This window comes from Bubalus kerabau, chromosome 7, assembly GCF_029407905.1.
Source record: "Bubalus kerabau isolate K-KA32 ecotype Philippines breed swamp buffalo chromosome 7, PCC_UOA_SB_1v2, whole genome shotgun sequence".
Taxonomy (NCBI): domain Eukaryota; kingdom Metazoa; phylum Chordata; class Mammalia; order Artiodactyla; family Bovidae; genus Bubalus; species Bubalus kerabau.
The window spans coordinates 114764804-114788191 of record NC_073630.1 but is presented as its reverse complement, the minus strand read 5'-3'; the positions used below and the strand labels follow the sequence as shown (position 1 = coordinate 114788191).

At 40.9% G+C, this 23388-nt stretch overlaps 1 protein-coding gene across 5 annotated transcripts in view; it reads right to left on the bottom strand.

The window, feature by feature from the left end:
• Positions 1-23388, bottom strand: part of C1QTNF7 (C1q and TNF related 7) — a 127333-nt gene that overhangs the window by 5772 nt on the left and 98173 nt on the right. For 2 of the 5 annotated variants that reach the window (XM_055589128.1, XM_055589132.1), the window contains exon 2: positions 1833-2078. In XM_055589128.1, coding sequence (XP_055445103.1) covers positions 1833-2078 — 246 coding nt within the window. Of the gene's footprint in view, positions 1-1832; positions 2079-5388; positions 5475-10712; positions 11010-23388 lie in introns of those variants that run through there. The other 3 variants (XM_055589131.1, XM_055589130.1, XM_055589129.1) reach the window with 3 other exon arrangements.

Here is a 23388-nt window from a genome sequence, read left to right as displayed (position 1 = left end):
ACTCAGTCACTCAGTCATGTTCAACTCTTTGCAATCTCTTGGACTGTAACCTGCCACGCTTTTCTGTCCATGGAATTTTCCAGGCAAGAGTACTGGAATAGGTTGCCACATCTCTTGCATCTCCTGCATTGCAGGCAGATTCTTTACCACTATGCCAGCTGGGAAGCCCCCAGGATCTAACTGCTAACATTCTATTTCAGAACCAGGGTCAATTACTAACATTCAATTAATTCTGAATGCATATCCATATCCATATCTTTAAATAGCACTACAATTGCCTCATGAAACAGATAGGTCATTTCTAGTTTATTATATGGCATTGGATATTCACAAACGTAGCTATGACTAATATTCGCAGATCACAGTGTAATAGATAATAACAGCAAACATTTACAGAATGCTTATCACATGGCACTTATTCTTAAGCATTTTGTATGTATTATTTTTCTTAATCTTCACAATCACACTTACTAACTCCAATTTACCAAGAGCAAACTGAGATTCAAAGGTTTTTTCTCCCCCAAGGATGCCAAGTTAGTAATTGAAAGAATCATATCTTTCTGACTCCAGTGCATTTTTGTGTGACCACTACATAACCATTTCCAGACACAGTAAGCTAAAAAGGCAAGTAATATCTAACTATGATCATGGTGTTATTATAGAATTTCAAGCATATTCATGACACAGTAGTGTGTTCACAGGAGTTACCAAATAGGAGACATTGAAAGATGACGCGAGAGCTCCAGATGAAAGTTTATCTGATGTTGAAACTTCAGCTAAAGATACTTTATCTGGTGTTGATTAAGGGCCATAGATTCAGTAGCTGCTGATTTGCTAAATATTTTCTGCATAAGAAATTCAGCAATGAATTATTATCTAATCACTTGAATATATATATATATATATAATGATATTGTTTCCCATAACATCAGTAAATCACATGCAGTGACTAGAGACATATTTCTTAGATCTATTGATTTTTTTTCTTCCTATCTTTGTCCCACATTTTATACTTGGAAACTTGTTTTCAGAGATTGATTCCATCCAAAACTTCCTTTTTTTATCATTAACACAGCCTCACTAGAATTTTAATTCGGTTTACTTTGAAGCATTGCAGAATCTGGCAAGCTTCATGAGCCAACTTATTTGTGGGGGGGAAAAAAGTGACACTTACTGAAAGAGTAGGGGACAATTGTCTTGCTGTATAGAGCTGTAAGAAATCTGGATTTTTAGCTGCTATCGGACAGGTGGGAGAGTGTTGAACTAAGAAAGATCAGCAAAGGTTATACAGTACTACTGTCATTTCACCTGTTCGAGAAGTAAAATCTAGAAGCCTTTTGTGTCTTTTTGAGGCTCTGAGTGCAGAGAGGATGGCCCCTGTGCTTCTGGCTCCTAATTCCTGTCCTCTGCTTCATCTGTCCGTCTCCTCCCCATCCATCTGTCCGTCTATCCATCCATGCCCCCTCTCACAGGCAGCCACTGTACCAGCCCAGAGGTCGTGGGTATCAGATGTTCCAGGTGAATTCAACTCTGCCAGGCATTACCCTGCCCTTCCATCTTCCTTAACTTATTGAATCATCTGCCACTCTGCATTCTCATTTATAAACGGGACCGCGTCCCCTTGAAAGAGCCGTCATTAGGAAGCAGTGAGATTGCAGTTAGAGGGTTTAGAGCAACTGCGGCATAGCAAGGACTCAATAAATGGTCTGATTAATGAAGGTGAGGTCGGGAAAGGACTGAAAGGGCGCTTCTCATTTGAAAAAGCAGCAAAGCAAGGGAGTCATCTTAAGGTGGGAGAGACAGAGGGGTTTTTAGGGAACTTCATTCATTACCTGCAGCCCCCTTTTCACCTTTCTCTCCTTTCCTGCCGTCTCTACCATCTCGTCCTGGAAGGCCGATGCGACCATGGGGCCCGGGGGAACCATTCGCTCCAGGGGGGCCTGGAGGCCCAGGCAGGCCAGGAATGCTACAGATATACCTTGGGGAGTAGCTCTCTCCTTTGAACTGATTACCCCGCGGTTGTCCACTGGCGCAAATGGCAAAACTTGTAACATAGAGCAAGACAAACATCTTTGGCTCTGAAAGAGAAACACACGGACATCAGTGCACCCGCTTAGGTGGGGGTTTCAGGATAAAGGAACAGGAGAGTGGGCATTTTCAACAATTCACCCCAGGGACCACCTTACCACGGGTGTCTAAATACCGTGTTTCCCCTCATAATTCCACTTGAAGTTTATTAGCACATTATCCTTATTATAATTAAATTTATTTATCTTTAATTGAAGGATAATTGCTTTACTTTATTGTGCTGGTTTCTGCCAAACATCAACATGAATCAGCCACAGGAATGCCTATGTTCCTTCCCTCTTGAACCTCCCTCCCACCTCCCTCCCCATCCCACCTCTCTAGATTGTTACAGACCCCAGTTTGAGTTCCCTGCGTCATAGAGCAAATTCCCATTGGCTATCTATTTTACATATGGTACATATTACTCTTTTTATTAATAAGCTTTATTGTAAAAGCACAATATTATCTTAAGTCAGAAGGAAGAAAAATGTATTTATTGAACAAATTACTTTGGTGGAATGCTTTTGTAAAATTCCTGGTGACTCAGAAAACATTGTCTGAATTAGCACATTACTGATAGTTCTCAGTTGGTGGAGATGAAGCACTGATTTTTAAAATTCCAAAATAAATCACTTTGTTGAATTTTTTCCCTGCAGGAATTAATGATGGACTTTGAAAAATAATTTTTTTTTTTTTGCAAAAGTATGCATTTTTTTGGCTTCCCTGGTGGTTCTGTGGTAAAGAATCTCCCTGCCAAGCAGGAGACTTGGGTTCAATCCCTATGTTGGAAAGATCCCCTGGAGAAGGAAATAGCAACCCATTCAGTCTTCTTGGCTGGGAAATCCCATGTACCGAGGAGCCTGGTGGGTTACAATCCATGGGGTTGCAAAAGAGATAGACACGACTGAGTGACTGAACAACAACATGCATTTTAAAAAAGAAAAAGAAATGCAAATGAATAAGATAAACATCAACATTATTCTCACCATGCAGAGATAATTACTGTTTATACTTTGATGTATATGTTCTTCTGGTCTTTTTTTTTTCTGTACCATGAAGAAAAGTGATATTATGACATTCCTGGGAGTCTTTAACTTTTTTTTCACTGAACAATATGTAAGGAGTATCTCCCCATGTCAAAAATTTTCATAACATTAAAAACATTTTTGCATTTGTCTCTATTGTCCTTTATGTACACCATTTCCCCTTAATCTTTGTTTCCAGTTTTTGTTTTTTTGGGGGGGGGGCCAGGATAAGCACCATACTAGGTAGACATCTTTATATCTAATCTTTGTATGCATCCATGGTCATTATTTTAGAATTTATAGACTTTTTAAAGTAAGTGAAGGAAAGTGACATTTTCAGGAAAATCATGTTTTCCATTTGCTAATCATGTGTAATGCCAATTAGTGTTAATTGGAGTTCTTTGCATGTCCTGAGTCGGGGGTGTCTCAAACTTTAATTTAAAATCCACAGGATAGAATACTTTAGTGTCCCATTAAGCTGTTAGTCTTGGGGCTCAATTAAATAGCTGAGTGAAACTAAACCATGCAAGCTGCCATGTGCCCTGAGTGAAATAGGCAACAGGTCTCCTCAGCCCTGATCTAATAGGATTTTTTTTTCTTCACAGAGCCTGGATGCTGACAATGATGGATCATCTATTAGCATCACATTTGCCATATAGACGGAGTGGTGAGTAGTTAGGCTGGGGACAGTTGATTTTCTAGGCTAACAGCCTTAGGGCTGTCTGCCTCTTGAGTGGGGAAGCATACATGTGCTTTTGGAATGGTGTAAATGAGTTGTTTTTGTGTGGTTGGACCTGCGCTTTAAGAAGAAATCTGTACAATGCTTGATGTCTATGCCTGGAATATACTTGTCCAAAGGAAATAATCATAGCTTGTGAGAAAAACAATTGGATAGAGTTTCTTTATTTTTTGACAGCCACATCAGAAAATTAACCAGCACACTGTACCACTTTTATGGCACCCATGGGGAAATTGCAACATCTTGGAATCACATCCAGAAATTTGCCAGAGCCTAGGAATGACAAACTGAGAAAAACAGAGTGTACATGTGGTTCGAAATAAGTCTGATTCCTAGAAATCTTATTTAGTGAAAAACTGAAGCAACTTATCCAAATAAAGGCTCTGTATCCTTGACCAAATCTCCACATTCCCAGTGCCCCTGCCCTTCATAAAAAAAAAAAAAATGAAAGCAAATATTTTTGCTATGCTCTGTTTAGAGCACAAACTCAAAATTATTTATCCTATTACTTTACTGGAATTAAGGCACTTTCTGAAAACCCCAACAGATCAGATAAACATACTAGTCTTTCCAAAGGTGCCTCAGATGAGAGAAAATGGAAAGAATCTTTTTATCCAAACCTTTGTCAGTTAAAACAAGACATGGTTATTAAATTGCTACTTTCTTTTTCTTTGTAGAAAATTGATTAGAGGAAGCTTTGAGAAGGGATTTGAAAGAGAAGAACAGGTACTTATAAGGAAGCTTTTAATCAGACCTGGAATGGATTGTTGTAGCTGAGCCCAGCAGCTGGTCCTAGGAGGGACCTGAAATGATCTGAAGGGAAGATGCTTTGGGCAATGGCATCTCAGATCCTGATGGAGATGCTGAAACACACATGACCATCATTGGGGATCAGTCTATGGAGAACCATGTGGTCAAAGTTGAGGTTATGATGAATAGAGGGTGTAGACATTTTAAAGATGTGCTCAGAAGAAAGGATATTAATATTTCCTCAGTGGTGAAGAATCCTCTTGGCAGTGCAGGAGACCCAGGAGATGTGAGTTTGATCCCTGGGTCAGGAAGAACCTCTGGAGAAAATAATGGCAACCTGCTCCAGTATTTTTGCCTGAAAAGTCCCATGGACAGAGGAGACTGGTGGGCTACAGTTCATGGGGTCACTAAGAGTCAGACATGACCGAGTGACTAAACAACAGCAAAAGCAACAAGCCAGACCATGGTGCTCAAAGGAAGGACAAATTAAAACTAAAACTGATGTAATTATTGAATAAATCATGGCCACTCATTGGCAAATGCACTGGAATATTGTTTGCACAATAGTCTAAATGCCTAAAGCATTCCCAGTTAGAATATTTTGAAAGGCCCTCAGAATGGTTATCCATTAAAAATCCTCATCAGAATTGAGGGATGACGTATTGTGGTACCTGATGAATGATGATAACACGATGATGAGTGACTACTCAAGGCTTGGGACTTGAGTCATCAGGATAACAAGGGAATGTGGGTTATAATAGAAAACTACAGAGGCTTCCCTGGTGGCTCAGACTGTGAAGAACCTACCTGCAATGCAGGAGACCTGGCTTCAATCCCTAGGTCAGGAAGATCCCGCTGAAGAAAGGACTGGCTACTGACTTCAGTGTTCTTGCCTGGAGAATTCCGGAGACAAAGGAACCTAGTAGGCTACAGTTGCAGAGTCAGACACCACTGAGTGACTAACACACACACACACACACACACACACACACACACTGTGGGATCACCTTTTAATTGTCCTTCATTTAAAAGTCGAAAGCCTCGTGGTACATGGTCTACATGTATCTACCTTGTCCACCTTCCTTACCTTCCTGACCTCATCTTCTTCTACTCTCCTTCCCACTTCCCCAGCTTCAACCACAAACTGTACTGCTTGATGTTTCTCAAAGATACCAGGTGTGCTTTGCCATAGGACCTTCACACTGTCTCTTCCCCCTGTCTGGATCTCTCTCCTCCAGGACGCCTACATGTCTCATCTCCTCATCTGCTTCTGTCTTTGCTCAAATGCTTCCCTTTCATTAAAGACAACCCTATCTCCTTATCTAACATCACAAACCATCTCCTACTCCCTGACCTGCCTCACGCTGCTCTAATATTTCTCTTGTCCATTGTTCTCATCATCCTCTAATTTATTAGATTATTCTTAAATATTCTTATTTTATTTATTATTAGCAATAGATTATTATATGAAATATTTTATTAAAATTTTTATTTATAAAAATATTTAAAATATCTCTTTCTGATAGAATGCAAACTCCACGAGGGCAAGGATCTTTGCCTTAGCCACTGATGTCTAGAGTAGTGCTTGGCACAAAAAAATACTCAGGTTGAGGCAGAGGAGATTGTTTTGGGAGAGAGGTGTGATTTTTGGGGGAAAAAAGACTAGAGAAGAATTATAGAATATGAGAATATTACAAAAGGAAGAGGAAAGAGAGGACTTAAAGAACTCTTCCTGGAGTCTGTGGGTTCCTTTCACAGTGTTTGAGAAATACAGATAAAGGACTTCAGTTCAGTTCAGTTCAGTTCAGTCGCTCAGTCGTGTCCGACTCTTTGCAACCCCATGAATCACAGCACGCCAGGCCTCCCTGTCCATCACCAACTCCTGGAGTTCACTCAAACTCACATCCATCTAGTCAGTGATGCCATCCAGCCATCTCATTCTCTGTAGTCCCCTTTTCCTCCTGCCCCCAATCCCTCCCAGCATCAGAGTCTTTTCCAATGAGTCAACTCTTCCCATCAGGTGGCCAAAGTACTGGAGTTTCAGCTTTAGCATCATTCCTTCCAATGAACACCCAGGGCTGATCTCCTTTAGAATGCACTGGTTGGATCTCCTTGCAGTCCAAGGGACTCTCAAGGGTCTTCTCCAACACCACAGTTCAAAAGCATCAATTCTTCAGCGCTCAGCTTTCTTCACAGTCCAACTCTCACATCCATACATGACCACTGGAAAAACCATAGCCTTGACTAGATGGACCTTTGTTGGAAAAGTACTGTCTCTGCTTTTGAATATGCTATCTAGGTTGGTCATAACTTTCCTTCCAAGGAATAAGCGTCTTTTAATTTCATGGCTGCAGTCACCATCTGCAGTGATTTTGGAGCCCCCCAAAATAAAGTCTGACACTGTTTCCACTGTTTCCCCATCTATTTGCCATGAAGTGATGGGACCAGATGCCATGATCTTCATTTTCTGAATGTTGAGTTTTAAGCCAACTTTTTCACTCTCCTCTTTCACCTTTATCAAGAGGCTTTTTAGTTCCTCTTCACTTTCTGCCAAGTTGTTTTAATTGTGTATAGTCTAGAGTTTTAAAAATATTTATTTTTTGTATAGCTAAAACATACACATTTATAAAATAAAAAAAAAAAGGTGTGCAATAAAAAGGAAATCTCTTCTCCTTCCCTATTGTCTCCCAGACATCCAGGTTCCCTCTCTAGAGGCAATTCCTGTTGCTTGTGACTTCTATGTCCTGCCCCCTATGAAAGTACTGTATGCAAATTCTTGCACCTTGTTTTTTCACCTGGCTTGGAGATCTTTCCATATCAGTATATAGATAAAGCTGCCTCATTCTTTTTTTAGTGGTTATAGAATATCCATCATAAAGGTGTATTATATTTAACAGGTCACCTATTGATGAATATTTGGGATATTTTTATCCTTGTGCTATTACAAACAATAGTGCCATGGATATTTACATATATATTTCTTTGCATGTGGTTTATAACATGAGCAGCAATAGCTTTTCCTAGTTTGTTTTTTCACTTCGTTTGTGTATTTTTAAAAATCACTTTATTGTGAAAGTATTTTTTGAGGTTTAATTTCTTGTGCTTAGAAGGCCATTCCCATTTCAAGATAACAAGAATAATTCTTTTCTTTTAGCTTTTTGTTTCATTTATATATTTAAAAATTTAGTTGCTCAGTTGTGTCCAACTCTTTGTGACCTCACAGACTGTAGCCCACCAGGCTCCCAGAATTTCCCAGGCAAGGATACTGGCATGGGTTGTCATTTCCTTCTCTTTGTTTCATTTTTCATGTTTAAAATTTGAGTTACTGGAAATTTTTCTGATAAAAAGTGTGAGGTAGGAATGCACCATTATATTTTCAACACTATGTATTAAATGATCCATCCTTCACCCATTGGTTTGCAATGAATTTGGTTATTTTGCATGAGAATAAACTATGTGAGTCATGACTCTATACACATTACAACATTTTTAAAGTTTTTTGAGGTTTAATGTGAGCATCATAAAACTGATCAATTTAAAACATACAATTCAATGTACACCACAATCTACTTCAGAACATTTTCAAAACTACAAAAGGAAATCTTATACACATTAGCACTCACTCCTCATATAAAATATCCTGAAAGATTGCATTGAATTATGTAAATTTATGTAGAATTTGTGTTAAAATGTATTTTTCCCCACTGTTGTGCTCCTTTGGAGTTATAAAATTAAAGGTCTGGAACTATTGTTAATTTGAACAGATCTGTCCTGGATATTAATTGTAAATGACTCTCTATGCAATTTTTCTGTAAGGATTACAAAGTAACAGAACTTTAATTCTTTTAAACATATATTTTTAAAATTACTCTGTGGTACTGTAGATTTCAAAACCTTCATGTTAATGTGTATTTTGAATCTGTAATGTAGGAATGTAGTATACAGTGTTTTACAAATCTTCTTGGTCATAGAACCCTTTGTTTTTGTTAAACTAGCTATGTAAAATACTTGGAAAAACACTGGATAAATTAGAGCAAAGGTTCAACTTTTAGAACATCTGTCCACAGTTGGAGATCTTTCTGTAAATAGTATGGTTTTCCTTTATTGTAAAATAAAATAAACGCATGCATACATGGTCAACTAATACTTGACAAGGGAGCCAAGAATATTCACAAGGCAAAATACAGTCTCTTCAATAAATAAATGATGTTGGAAAAACTAGATATTCACACACACATACACACAAAAGAAAGAAACTGGAATCCTGTCTCACATCACTCAGAAAAATAACTCAAAATGGGTTAAAGACTTAAATGTACGGCTGAACATCATAAAACCTCTGGAAGAACACATAGGAAAAAAGCACAGTAACATTGGTCTTGGCAACAGTTTTGGGGATACAGTACCAAAAGCATAAGCAACAACAGCCAAAATAAACAAATGGGACTACATCAAATTAAAAAGTTTCTGCACAGCAAAAGAAATGATAAACAAAATGAAAAGGCAAATATGGGAGAGAAAATATTTGCCAATCATGTATCCGATAAGGGGTTAATATCCAAAATACATAATGAGCTCGTATAATTCAGTAGTAAAAACCAAATAATCCAATTTAAAATGGGCAAAGGATCTGAATAGGCAGTTTTTTCCCCAAAGAAGACATATGAATGGACAGCAACATGAAAGATGCTCAACATCACCAATCATCAGGAAAATGCAGATCAGAAACACATGGAGCTATCACATCTATTAGAATGATTGTCATTGAAAAGAGAAAACAAGTGATGAGAACGTGGAGAAAAACAATACGGTACACCCTTGATGAGAATATGAACTTGTATAGCCATTGGAAGAGACAGTATGGAGATTCCTCAAGAAATTAAAATTAGAACTACCATATGACTCAGCAATCCTACTTTTGGGGTATATATCTGAAGGAAGTGAAAATCATTACCTTGAAGAGATATTTGAATTCCTACAAAAAATCTAATTCAAAAAGTATATCCACCCCAACATTCATAGCAGCATCATTCACGCTAGCCAAGACATGCAAGCCACCTAAGTTTCCATTGACAGATGAATGGATGAGGGAAATATATGAATGAATAAAGGAAATATATAGAATATGCAGTATAATATTATTCAGCCACAAAAAGGAAACTCTGCCATTTGCGACCACATGGAGAGCCCGAGGGCTCAAGTGCACACAGCCCTGAAACAGCCCAGGTAGGTAGGATTTGAACCAAGCTCTTCTGTCTCTGAACACTTGGGTTTCTTCCCGACATCATGTGAGGGAAACTGTAGCATGACTTCATGGCAAAGGGCTCGATTACTAATTCAATTTGAAAATGTGTTTTGCCTGGAAGTCATTAGAAGAATAGGTAAGCATGGCTGCCAAAGTGAGACACATCCTTGGCTTACAGGGGAAGGGATTTCACAACAGTGGGCTGTGTCGTCCTCTGGGCTGTGAGCAGAACAGGACGGGAACTGAGGTGCTCACACTCCAGTGCCTTCTGTCTGTGCTTCCTCAGCTCTGCCTTGGGGGCCTGGGTTTTCCTTCTCAGAACGCCTTCTTCTGTTGACCATGAAGCCCCTCCCTCTCCTGTGTCTACTCCAGCCTCCATGATCGCACAGCCACATGGTGTGATGGCTGACTATTGCCTTTTCTCCACCAAAATGTAAACTCCATCACTGACACTTAGGGCAAAGACTAATCTACAGCAGAGGCTCAACAGGGGTTGAGTGAAGGAAAAGAGTTAATCGATATTTATTCTTATCAACAGCTCCTGATTTATAAAGCTCTGGCTGCTTTATATAAAAGGCCATGATGGTACAGCAATAATCAGTGCTGACATTTGTCAAACAGTTTGTTGTCTGTTTGACACGTGAAGCCCTGTCTTCCGAAAGACTCTCTCCTGGTAGGTCAGATAGGGAACCCATGTGCAGAGAAGTCAGGTGACTTGTCTGCAGTCACAAAGCTAGCGCTACACCAGGAATTTGAACCCAGGCCTTCAGTTTCATGGATTCTTCTTCCAGAGCTATTTGATTCATAAACTTAAAAGCTACCATAATGAAACAGGATGTTGCCGCTGCCATCTGCCAAGATTCTAAAAAAAGAGTAAACACCATACCTTGCTCTGGGATGGGGGTTGCTCCAGAATTCTAAATCCACAATAGACTGAGGATCTTTCATGAGAGCTCAGAGAAAATCTTGCTTTGGTACCAGACAGAAAAACAGATCCAAGTTCTCAGAGATTTTCAAATAGTTGTGCTAAAAATAATTCTGTCCTTTGGTCCCAGAGAGACGGAGGCACTGGAAGTCATTCATCGGGTGAGGCTCAGTCAGGGCCAGTTGAAACCACGGTTTTGTTTAACATAAACCTGGGAGCGCTGTCTTCTCTCGCCCGTTAAGTGTACAGGCGCCTCCATCTCTTGTGTGTCGTGGCCTCGTTTTCAGATTTGTTTACTTAATTTTTTCCCCTCTTCATTTGTTTTCCACTGAGTGAATGTTTCAGGAAAAAAATTACTCACTGACTGGAAATTAGTTGTTCACTTAGAACAGTTATGTCCTATTTGAGCATTTTCAATGTAGAATCTTCAGATTCTGGACTTGGGCTTGTGTCTCCTGGGATAGCAAGGGGAGTGGTCCCTATTCTGGGTAAATATGGCAGGAAAATAGTCCCTCATTCCACATGCTGCAAAGTGAAAGAGGGGGATGCATCCTGTATTGCTGTTTCCTTTGTTCTCTGCTGAATGGATACATGATTGGGTATTTTTAGAAGGCTAATAGGTCTTTGTTCCTGTTGAGAACTGATCACAACAACTCAAAAGGCAGATGGTTCTCCAAACCCTATGACGATTCATCATCAGTGCAGTTAGTTTCCTTCTGTCCTTTTGGTACGAACTTCACGTATCTTCTCAGCAAAAGTAGTATGTAATTTATGATGGCATTTACAGAAAATAAGTCACCGAAAAATTTTGTTTTTTATCTTGCTTTCCCCACCATACTTTTCAAGCTACTTAGAATGCAAATTGAAAGAAGTACTTCCGGTTGGGGAAGTGGGCACAAGTCACAAATTTTTACCAAGAAGACTGGTGGACTCCTTACTCTGAAAAGGTTTACTTCGCCTTGGCTATCTGTCCTCCCATATTTGGGTTAATTGCTCAGTGGGTAAAGAATCTGCCTGCAATGCAGGAGACACAGGAGATATGGGTTCAATCCCCAGGTTGGAAAGATACCCTGGAGTAGGAAATGGCAACCTGCTCCAGTATTGTCGCCTGGAGAATCCCATGGACAGAGGAGCCTGACAGGCTAAGGTCTTTGAGGTCGAAGAGTTGGACATGACTGAGTGACTGAGCAAACATGCACGTCTACCATCACCCCCAAACTGAAAAAAATAGTCTTTTGAATTTGTTGGCTGTGCAAAATCTGAGTGCTAACATAGGGTCACAAAACCGATGCCTTGAGCACAGACACGAGGCAGAGTTTTTGTTAATCAGAGAGAATCCCTGGGTTTATTTTTCTCATCCTCAAAATAAGATGGTTGTGTTTGATTATTCCTTAGTTTTTTCATAGTTCTTAAAATTGTTTCATCTCATGCTTAATGAGGTGGAACTTAAAAACTAATGTCAGCTTCTGCATACATGCAGAAGCTATACAGGTCGCTTGGAAGGAGATGCTTGTCATTGAGAGAAGGCCCTCAGGTGACCCTGTTAGTGCATAAAGGGATGACTTGATAGTGGCTTGAGGAAGACTTGCCTCTCAGGGACCCTTGGAAGGAGAGGGGTTGAGATTGTTTACTTAAAGCCTCCAAGGAGTTCAGGAAAGGAAGGAATCAAGGGTGATTACTTCCAGAAAGGAAGGAATCAAGAGTAGTCATGGATGACAGGATTGGCCTGATCCAAAGTCTGCTGTGAAGAAAGGACACTGTGGACCAGAGGATGCAACTGAGCTGGGGGTATGTGGGAATCTGGGCCAAAAAGCCTAAAGGATTTGTAGTTGGCTGGTTTTGGAAGAATACATGGTTGAGGCTGACTGTTCATCTGTCTTGAGTCATTCTGTCATGGTGGCTCGTCTTTAGGAAACAGTGGTTGAACACACCATGGTAGGTTAAGAGGGTCATTATATTGAAGCCTGGTGAGTGAGTAATGATGAGGTCAGCTAGAACATCTCCTGCAAACACACAAGCATCTACCGGACTCTGCATAGGGTGAGGCAGTTTGGTAGAAGCTAAAACAACAAGGCAAGTAGACCATCAGGGTTTTGTTTTTCACTTTCTGCCTGAGTTAGAAGTAGAAATGACCCCATTCAAACCAAGAAAGCCCCTAGAATTCTTAAATTGTTCACGGAGGGAGAGGATTTAGATCTGGACTAGTGTATGTGTGATCTTAGTCACTTAGTCGTGTCCCACTCTTTGTGACCCCATGGACTGTAGTCCACTGTAGCCCACCAGGTTCCTCTGTCCATGGGGATTCTCCAGGCAAGAATACTGGAGTGGGTTGCCATGCCCAACTCCAGGGGATTGTCCTGACCCAAGGATCGAACTGGGGACTAAATGCATTGTAGGCAGATTCTGTATCAGCTGAGCTACCTGGGAAGTCCTTTGACTAGTCTACCTACTAATAAAAGCAAATGGAAACCTGAAAAGCAATTGGAAGAAAAAAATGGCATGACTATATTTGAACTTGAATTGGCACATGGATGATAGAGGCTGAATGTTCTCATTGGTTCACTCCTAGGGTCGCACCGCAAAACAACTCACTGTCATATGTAAGAAAATCCTGACTATCTGAACTTAAAGGAATCTCCCCACACTCCCCTCTGAGGCCTTCTAAAAGCCTGGACTGGAATTGCAGTCCTTATAATCTTAATTACCAGAATGCCAGCCTGTGGATATGTATATACACATTTGTATATATACATTTGTATACAAGTTATGACTTTATTTCTATTGAACTATAGTTGATTTACAATGTTGTGTTGGCTTCTGGTATACAGCAAATTGACTCAGTTATACATATATTTTTCTTTATAGCTTCTTACAAGATACTGAATATAGTTCCCTGTGCTATACAGTAGGATCTTGTTGTCCATCTATTAAGACATTTTATATGAAGTAGTTGTTGTTTTTCAGTTGCTAAATCATACCTGACTCTTTGTGACCCCATGTACTACAGCACACCAGGCTCCTTTGTCCTCCTCTATCTCCTGAAGTTTCCTCAAATTCATGTCCATTGAGTTGGTGATACTATCCAACCATCTTATCCTCTGCCTCCTCCTCCTCCTTTTTTTTTTTTTTTAAACTTTTCCATGAATTTTTTTCAAACTCTTCCAAGGAGTCAGTTCTTCACATCAGGTGGCCAAAGTATTGGAGTTTCAGTTTTAGTATCAGTATTTCCAATGAATATTCAGAGTTGGTTTCCTTTAGGATTGACTGGTTTGATCTCCTTGCAGTCCAAGGAACTCTCAAGAGTCTTTTCCAGAGCTACAATTTGAAAGAATCAATTCTTTGGCACTCAGCCTTCTTTATGGTCCAACTCTCATATCTGTACATGAACACTGGAAAAACCATAGCTTTGACTATAAGGACATTTGTTGGCAAAGTGATGTTTCTTCTTTTTAATATGCTGTCTAGGTTTTCACAGCCTTCCTGCCAAGGAGAAAGCATCTTTTAATTTCATGGCTGCAGTCACCATCCACAGTGATTTTGGAGCCCAAGAAAAGAAAATCTGTCACTGCTTCCACTTTCTCCCCTTCTATTTGCCATGAAGTGATGGGACTGGATACCATCATCTTATATGTGTATTGAATTTAAGCCAGCTTTCACTCTCCTCTTTCACCCTCATCAAGAGGCTGTTTAGTTCTTCTTCACTTTCTGCCATTAGAGTGGTATCATCTGAATATCTGAGATTGTTGCTATTTCTCCCGGCAATCTTGATTCCAGCTTGTGATTCATCCAGCAAGGCATTTCACATCATGTACTCTGCATATAAATGAGTACCTGTCTCTTATGTCTCCTGCAATGGCAGTTGGGTTCTTTACCATTTGCACCACCTGGAAAGCCTCATATAAAAGAGTATGTATCTGCTAATCCCAAACTCCTAATTATTCCCTCCTCTCCCTTTCCCCTTTGATAACCGTAGGTTTATTTTCTATATCTGTGAGTTTGTTTCTATTTTTTTTGCCTTTTTCTGTTTTATAAATAAGTTCATTTGTATCTTTTTTTAATTAAAAAAAATTTTTAAAATAAGTGCTATCCTATGATATTTGTCTTTCTCTGATTTACTTAATATGATAATTTCTAGGTCCATCCATGTTGCTACAAATGGCATTATTTCTTTCATTTTTAATGGCTGAGTAATAGTCCATTGTATATATGCACCACATCTTCTTTATCCATCAGTTGATGGGCACTTGAGTTGGTTATTATAAACAGTGTTGCTATGAGCATTGGGGTGCGTGTAAGTGATGATTTCTTAAAGGGCTTTTCTCATTCACTTCTCTTTGTGTTGACACCGCCTCTGCCAAAGAGCTTAGAAATGGATGAATTTGTTGACTACCAGAGAGATAGATGTGTTCTTATTTTTCTGTTTTAACTTGGCCACGTTTTGGTACAATTTATGGATGGCATCACCAACTGGATGGACATGAGTTTGAGTGAACTCCAGGAGTTGGTGATGGACAGGGAGGCCTGGCATGCTGTGATTCATGGGGTCCCAAAGAGTTGAATACGACTGAGTGACTGAACTGAACTGATGGGTGTTCATATTTGCTTTTCTGTATCATTCATAATTTACTTAAATTCCCTATAGTGTTTGATGGCAAGGTTTCTTATTAAAATCACAGTAATTTTTTCATTCTGCAATATTTGTTTTTTTCTTCATTATTTTTCATCTCAGATAACGTTTTATAATCTATGTTTTCCTGGACTTATGCTTCTTCACAGATAGAACACTTCTTTGAAATAATCTCCTAGTGTTCAGACCTTGACGGAATTTAAAGCTTGTTATTGCCTATTTCATTCAGCTATTTTCACACTAATTTTAGAGACAGTGGCAAAAAAATGATGGATAGAAAAATACGCTGAAGGGAGTATGGTCGTTGTTGTTTAGTCGCTATGTTGTGTTCGACTGTTTGCGACCCCCATGGACAATAGCCTGCCAGGCTCCTCTGTCCATGGGATTTTCCTGGCAAGAATACTGGAGTGAGTTGCCAGTCCCTTCTCCAGGGGATCTTCTCGATCCAGGGATTGAACCCAGGCTTCCTGCAAGTCTCCTGCATTGACAGGTGGATTCTTTACTGATGAGCCACGGAGGAGAGATTGACTGAAGGTAAGAAGTGGGGTTCTGTTTTTACCTGCTGCTCATGCTCAGGCCGAGGTCTTATTCTGTCTTTCCTAAGGCAGATTTTTTTTTTCCTTTCAGCTTGTGATTTTTTTTTTTTTCTATAGGCTTAACTCACTTTTCAACTGAACTCAGTTCAATCTAGACCAGTCCAATCAATGTTCATGCAGCGTTTCACAGTGTGCTGGTGAAACAGCTCTCAAGAAAATGGCTCAGATCCATAGTTTTGTCAATTTCCTTGGTGTAAATACTCCTGTCAGAGCCAGTTTCAAGCTACCAACCTGATTTACTGAAAGCAAAGCTGTGAGGAATTGCCCATTACTTGCTGGTCTCAGCTAATTCAGCACAACACTGAAAATATATACATACATACATATATATATGTCGATTCCAGGTACTAGAATTATTTTAAAAAGAAGATCCTAGCTTATGTGCTAGGGCTTCCCTTGTGGCTCAGAAGGTAAAGAATCTGCCTGCAATGTGGGAGACCTGGGTTTGATCTCTGGGTAGGGAAGATTCCCTGCAGGTAACCTGCAGAAGGGAAAGGCTACCCACTCCAGTATTCTGGCCTGGAGAATTCCATGGACTGTATAGTCCATGGGGTCGCAAAGAGTTGGACATGGCAGAATGACTTTCACTTTCTCAGCTTATGTGCGAAGACGTTACATCATTTTCTCCTTTAATCCTCACCCTAACCTCCTTTTAAAAAATTATTTATTCATGTATTTTTGTCTGTACTGGATCTTTGGGGCTGTGTATGGGCTTTTCTCTAGCTGTGGTGCACGGGCGTCTCATTGTAGTGGCTTCTCTTGTTGCTTCTGTAATTGTGATGCAGGGGTTTAGTTACCCTGTGGCATGTCTGATTTTCCGGGACCAGAGATCGAACTAGTGTCCCCTGCATTGGCAGGCAGATTCCTAACCATTGGACCACTGGGGAAGTTCACCATAACCTCTTAAGGTGAATAATTTTATCATCCTTCTTTTGAAGATGAGGAATTTAGGCAGGCTGACCCACCATGGGCCCACGTAACCCTTCTGCAATGTGCCCTAAAGGCTCGCTGACTTTACAAGGCCAGGTTCCTGCATCCACATGCTCAGCTGGCAGTCGGTGTCTCACACACCTGACTCTCTTGACCCCCCTCTTCTCCTTCCCACAGCTCTAGGTTCGGGTGAGAATCTTGTGTTTTTAGCCTCAGTGCCTTGCTTATGTCACCTTCTCTGGCTTTCGAGTCCCTGCTAGCCATGTCTGTCCAATGTCCTTTTCTTCATTTCCTAACTTTTGTCCTCCATACACATCATGTTCTCCAGAAAGTCTCCCTGATGCTCTCAGCAGGTGCAGCCTTTCCTTCCCTTGAACCCTCTTAACATATTATTTAGATTTCTCTTATGCTTCTTAACTCATGGCTTCTTAACTAGATCTATTGCATCTGCACACCAGTGGATTGGGTGGAGGTGCTTAACTTTTTTCAAAGACTGTACAGGCAATTCTGAAAGCTTCAGTGGCCTGGCATCGAGAATCTTTCCCTTATCTACTTCTGCTCAACTGATGCCTCCTCTGTTAGTCTTTCCAAGCCAGGGAGTGTTAGTGATGTAAATCTGATCTGGTCTTCTCACTCTTTCATCCTGTTTTTTTTTTTTTAATTCATCACCTTATCACATACTTATTGAGCTCCTATCATATGCCAGATACTGAGTGTTTGATCTTGGTATTCAATGGTGTGCAAACATGGAGTCCTTGGAGAGAAAAAGTCTAGGGGGGAAGATAGACATTCATTGAATAATCACAAGACTGTGTTGAACAGATGTTAACTGGGACTTTCCATCCTCTTGGAGTCTCAGTTGAGGACTCAAGGCAGAGAATAATGGGCAATCTGTGCCCACACATTCATTTAAGACTTGCCAAAACCCAGCTGGATCTGATACTAGCCATCTCCCACTTTTACCACTTTTTATAAGAGAAAACTAGAAATTCAAACTGAATGAATAGTTGAAGCAAGTCATCAAGGTAGAGAGCTATTAATTGATAAGGGAATGCCCTCTCCCTTCCCTTTGTATGTAGGAAGGGAGGGAGGAATAATACTGACCAGCTCCTAACCTAGTGGCATGGTCCTCAAGAAATCACTGAGAGTGTTAGAGGTGACTGCAAGAAAGAAACCGTCTTGTTCTCCAGGTGGATCTGTACTGAGCTGTGAATCTGAAAGCTGGTCAGCTCTTATGGGATTAGAGAAATGTGAGGGAGCTTGACCCACCCCCAATGTTTGATATCTTATGTGAACACAGAAACTAGGGAATTCTGAAGGCAGAAGGCTATTTGGACAAGAGAGAGCAGCATAGAAGCAGCTATTGAAGAGGCAAGGATGTATGCATTTCCCTAGAGATACAAGGTAGTAAGGATGGCAGCTGGAACAGGACCACTTCATTGGGACCTCTCGAGGCAGGAGGGTGTCCTCTTGGGATGAGGAGGCCAAGAAGCCAGGTAGTGTATCACCAAGTGCAGAAGCTGAGGCTGGTGTGCGGACAACTCAGGGCATCCTTCCAGAAGTTTATCACCCACTGTTGTTGTTGTTGTTCAGTCCCTAAGTCCTGTCTGTCTCTTTGTGACCCCAGCAAAGGGTCTGGACTGCAGCGTGCCAGGCTCCTCTATCCTTAACTATCTCCTGGAGTTTGCTCAAATTCATGTCCACTGAGTCTGTGATGTTATCATCCATATCAGAAACCTATATACCACTGATAATACATATAAAATAAAGATAACTAATGAGAACCTACTGTGTAGCACAGGGATCTCTACTCAAGCTCTGTGGTGACCTAAGTAGGAAGGAAATCCAAAAAAGAGGGGGTGGATGTATATGTATCTGTATGGTTGAGTCATTTTCTTGTACAGCAGAAGCTAACACATTGTAAAGCAGTTATATGACAAGAAAATTAATTAAAAAATAAAAAGAAACCTGTGTGCCACGAAGCTGCCTTAGAAAACCTCTGATAGCCCTGAGAAATGTTCAACCAGAGAAAGAGAGCATTTGAATACCTGGGGACCTGAGCAGATATTGGCAGCCAGGATAAAATCATACAAGTAGCATCCATTAAGGAAAAATAATTTGGTCACATTTTTCTAATTCCCTTTTCTCTCTGCTCTGACTCTAGGCATGCCCAAAGTGGAAGGAGAGGCAGAAGATGGGGGAAGATTGAAAAGCATAACAGATTATCAGCTGGAGCCTTAGAAGGGACAAGCTTTGTACTGGATATGATTTTGGGGTATTGATTTTGATTTGTCTTTTTAATGTTGGAAAATGAATCACAACTGACTTAACAAGAGGGTTCACGTCGTTGAAAGTGGCTAGAAAGCTAAGGAATTTGCTTGAGTTGTCATGAAAGGGGAGAGGCAAAGATCCAGGAGGATTTGACTGGAAGAAGTGACAGAAGACAAATGAAGCTATTTCTTATTTATATCTCATTTAGGACACAGATGATCATTTGATAAATTCATGAAACTCTGGAGAGTGTTCTGAAGGGAAACTAAAGAGTGTTATGGGAATATTTAGCAAGGCAACCTCCACAAGACCTTGAGCTTATCTGAAAAAATGATATGTGATCTGAAATACGAAAAGGGAACAGTCATTAACCAGGAGGAGCATTGGGAAAGCACTTCTAAGATGTGGGAATCCCATGTGCAAAGGCCCTGGGGTAAAAGAGAATGGTTTGGAAAGAAGGCCATTGAAAGGAGCAAAGGAGAGCATATGTCCGAAGGGAGGATGTGCCTGGAACAGGCAGGGCTCTGCTGGCCTTTGAAGGTTCTGAAGGGCTTTATCCTGAAGGGCTGTGAACGGGATTTTATGGGGTGGGCCGTCAACTGTCCGTCAACCCCTGTTACAATATGAAGTTGTTGCAATTAGAGGTGATGCTGACTGTCACTTTCCTGGCTCTTCCAGGTGACGTCAATAAACTAAAGAGACTTTATTTGGCATCTGAATTGAATCTGCTTTCATTACTGAAAAATGTAAGTTCATTTTTTAAAAATATTTCTTTATTTATTTGGCTGTGCCAGGTCTTAGCTGTGGCATGGGGGATCTAGTTCCCCGATCAGGGATGGAACCTGGGCCTCTTGCGTTGAAAGTGCAGAATCTGAGCCACTGGACCACCAGGAAAGCCTTCTTTTAAAAAGATTTAAATTCTTGTGAGAAAAGCAGTCTGTATATTTAAAAAAAGACAATTCGTGTATGCACTGAATGAACAAATGACATTGACCTCTGCCAATGTACCAGGGGCTGTTGCAGGAGATGGGGGGCTGAAAGAGGAAGACAGGATTCTAATGCTGCCGAGCTCACTCTAGTGGGAATTTCAAGTTATTAGGAAAGACAGGCGGAGAAGGCAATGGCACCCCACTCCAGTACTCTTGCCTGGAGAATCCCATGGATGGAGGAGCCTGGTGGGCTACAGTCCATGGGGTCACTAAGAGTTGGACACGACTGAGCGACTTCACTTTCACTTTTCACTTTCATGCATTGGAGAAGGAAATGGCAACCCACTCCAGTGTTCTTGCCTGGAGAATCCCAGGGACGGGGGAGCCTGGTGGGCTGCCGTCTATGGGGTCGCACAGAGTCGGCCACGACTGAAGTGACTTAGCAGCAGCAGCAGCAGCAGGAAAGAGAGGTGCCTCCAAGGCCATCTGCCTGACTTTCCCATTTTATAGATGAGAAAAAAGCTTCAGTGAAAAGGGACACTTCCAAAGGTTACATTTATTCATAAGACCAGGACTAGAGCTCAGGTCCCCTGTATATCTTTTCCAAGATCCTCTCTCCTGCAAGCTGGCTTAAAACTTAACATTCAAAAGTCTAAGATCATGGCATCCAGTTCCATCACTTCATGGCAAATAGAACGGGAAAAGTAGAAGCAGTGGCAGATTTCCCTGGGCTCTAAAATCACTGATGGTGACTGCAGTCATGAAATTAGAAGACGCTTGCTTCTTGGAAGGAAAGCTATGACATACCTAGACAGCATATTAAAAAACAAAGACATCACTTTGCTGACAAACATCCGTCTAGTCAAAGCTATGGTTTTTCCAGTAGTCATGTATGGATGTGAAAGTTGGACTACAAAGACCTGCGTGCTGAAGAGTTGATGCTTTTGAACTGTGGTGTTGGAGAAGACTCTTGAGAGTTCCTTGAACTGCAAGGATATCAAACCAGTTAATCCTAAAGGAAATCAACCTTAAATATTCATTGGAAGGACTGATGGTAAAGTGGAAGCTCCAATACTTTGGCCACATGATGAGAAGAACTGATTCATTGGAAAAGACCCTGATGTTGGGAAAGATTGAAGGCAAAAGGAGAAGAGGGTGGCAGAGGATGAGATGGTTAGATAGCATCCCCGATTCAATGAACATGAACTTGAGCAAACTCTGCGAGACAGTGAAGGACAGGGAAGCCTGGCATGCTGTAGTCCATGGGCTCACAAATAGTTGGACATGACTTAGCACCTCAACAACAACTCCTTTGCATAGACAGCATCGCCGATCACCAGGACCTGATTCCTGAGTTCCTGACTGGAGAAGACACAGCAGTATTTTTCATACACCTATTATTATGGATAACTGAGAATTAACATAATGATATTACCCCAGATCATAATAGTTGATTCTCACCTTTCTGCCCCAAACGTCACTTCTTATATTTTAAGTCATAAGAAAATTCATAAAAATTACAGAAAATATTGAACATACAGAAAAGAAAGAGATCAAATGGAAAATGACTTGCAGCGCACCCACTACTCCAGCTCAACAGTTCCCAGGGGCAATATTACTTCATCAACACACGTAACTCACTGGCCCCCCACCCCTGCATTTGGTATGTTTGGAAGCAAATGCCACATATCATATTATCTATTTCACAACTATTTCAGGAAAACCTAGGAATTTTTATCATCTTGGATAATAACAGAGCGATTGACACCATGCAGCCTCATCAGCCCTGGAGACCTTTTAACCAAAAAAAAAAAAAAAAAAAAGCATTCTTTAGGCAATTCAAAAATGTCTTAAAAGCACTTTATGCACAAATTGTTAGACTGTGCACTAAAAGTTCCGAAATGTAATTTTATGCAGCTGTCAGGCTTTCTCAGTGAAGTTTTCAGAGTTCAGGAGGAGCTCTCTGATGACTTGTTACAGAAATTCCAAGAAGGTTTGAGCTCTTTAAAGGCCTGTCTGTGGGCCCGTGGGTTCTGGGAAAGAACACGGTGCAGGGCTGGCCTTTGGTCCTGCTGCACGTGCAGGAGAGGTGAGGCTGCTGCCAGCTGCTCCGGGTCTTGGCTTTCGCTAATGTAACCTGTCATGCCGTCCGAAGATTGTTTAGGAAACACAAGAGAACGAGCACTGTCTTTAAAATGTTAGGGAGTCCTGGGATCTTGGGACGTAAAGGCCAACAGAGTGGTGTGCGTTGCCTTGGAAATTTAATCAGAGTTGGCAGGCACAGAATGGGGCCTGTCAGCCCTGGGGAAGGATCTCAGCAGGGCTGGACAGGCCTCCTCCGACCCTGCAGTGGTGCAGACAGAAAAGAGAGACCGGGGAAACGCTGACCTGGAAGGCAGACCCCAGGAACTGGAACTCCGCGTGTTTGCATAACCACGTTTGTGCTTCCTGTCGCGCTGACTTCAATTCGCACATCTCCCTGAGACAGATTTGGCATATGAGAGACTCTGCATCTTCTTTTTAATTTTTATATTCTGGTGTGTGTGTTCTTTTTTAAATTGACATATAGCTGACATATGACATTTTATTAGTTCCAGATGTACCGAATAATGGTTTCATATATGCAATATTGCAAAATGATCACCACAAGTCTAGTTAACATCTAACACCACATGTAGTTACAAACTGTTTTTTTTTTTCCTTGTGATGAGAACTTTTAAGATTTACTCTCCTCAGTTCAATTCAGTTCAGTCGTGTCCGACTCTTTGTGACCCCATGGACTGCAACACGCCAGGCCTCCCTGTCCATCACCAACTCCTGGAGTTTACCCAAACTCGTGTCCATTGAGTCGGTGATGCCATCCAACCATCTCATCCTCTGTCATCCCCTTCTCCTCCTGCCCTCAATCTTTTTACTCTCTTAGCAACTGGCAAATATACAATACAGTATGATTAATCATGGTTGCCATGCTCTATATTATATCCCAGGACCTATTTATCTTATAACTGGAAGTTTGTGCCCTTTGACTGTCTTCACTCATTTCATTTACCTCCTGCCCCACCTCTGGCCACCAACAATCTGATCTGTGTGTCTACGATCTCACCATTTTTTTTTTAATATTCCACATAGACATGAGGTCATAAGGTGTTTGTTTTTCTCTGTCTTGCCTATTTAATTTAGCAAAATGTTCTCGAGTTTAATTCATGTTATGGCAAATGGTACGATTGCCTTCATTTTTATATGGCTACATAATATTCCATTGTATAAATGCATGTATATACACT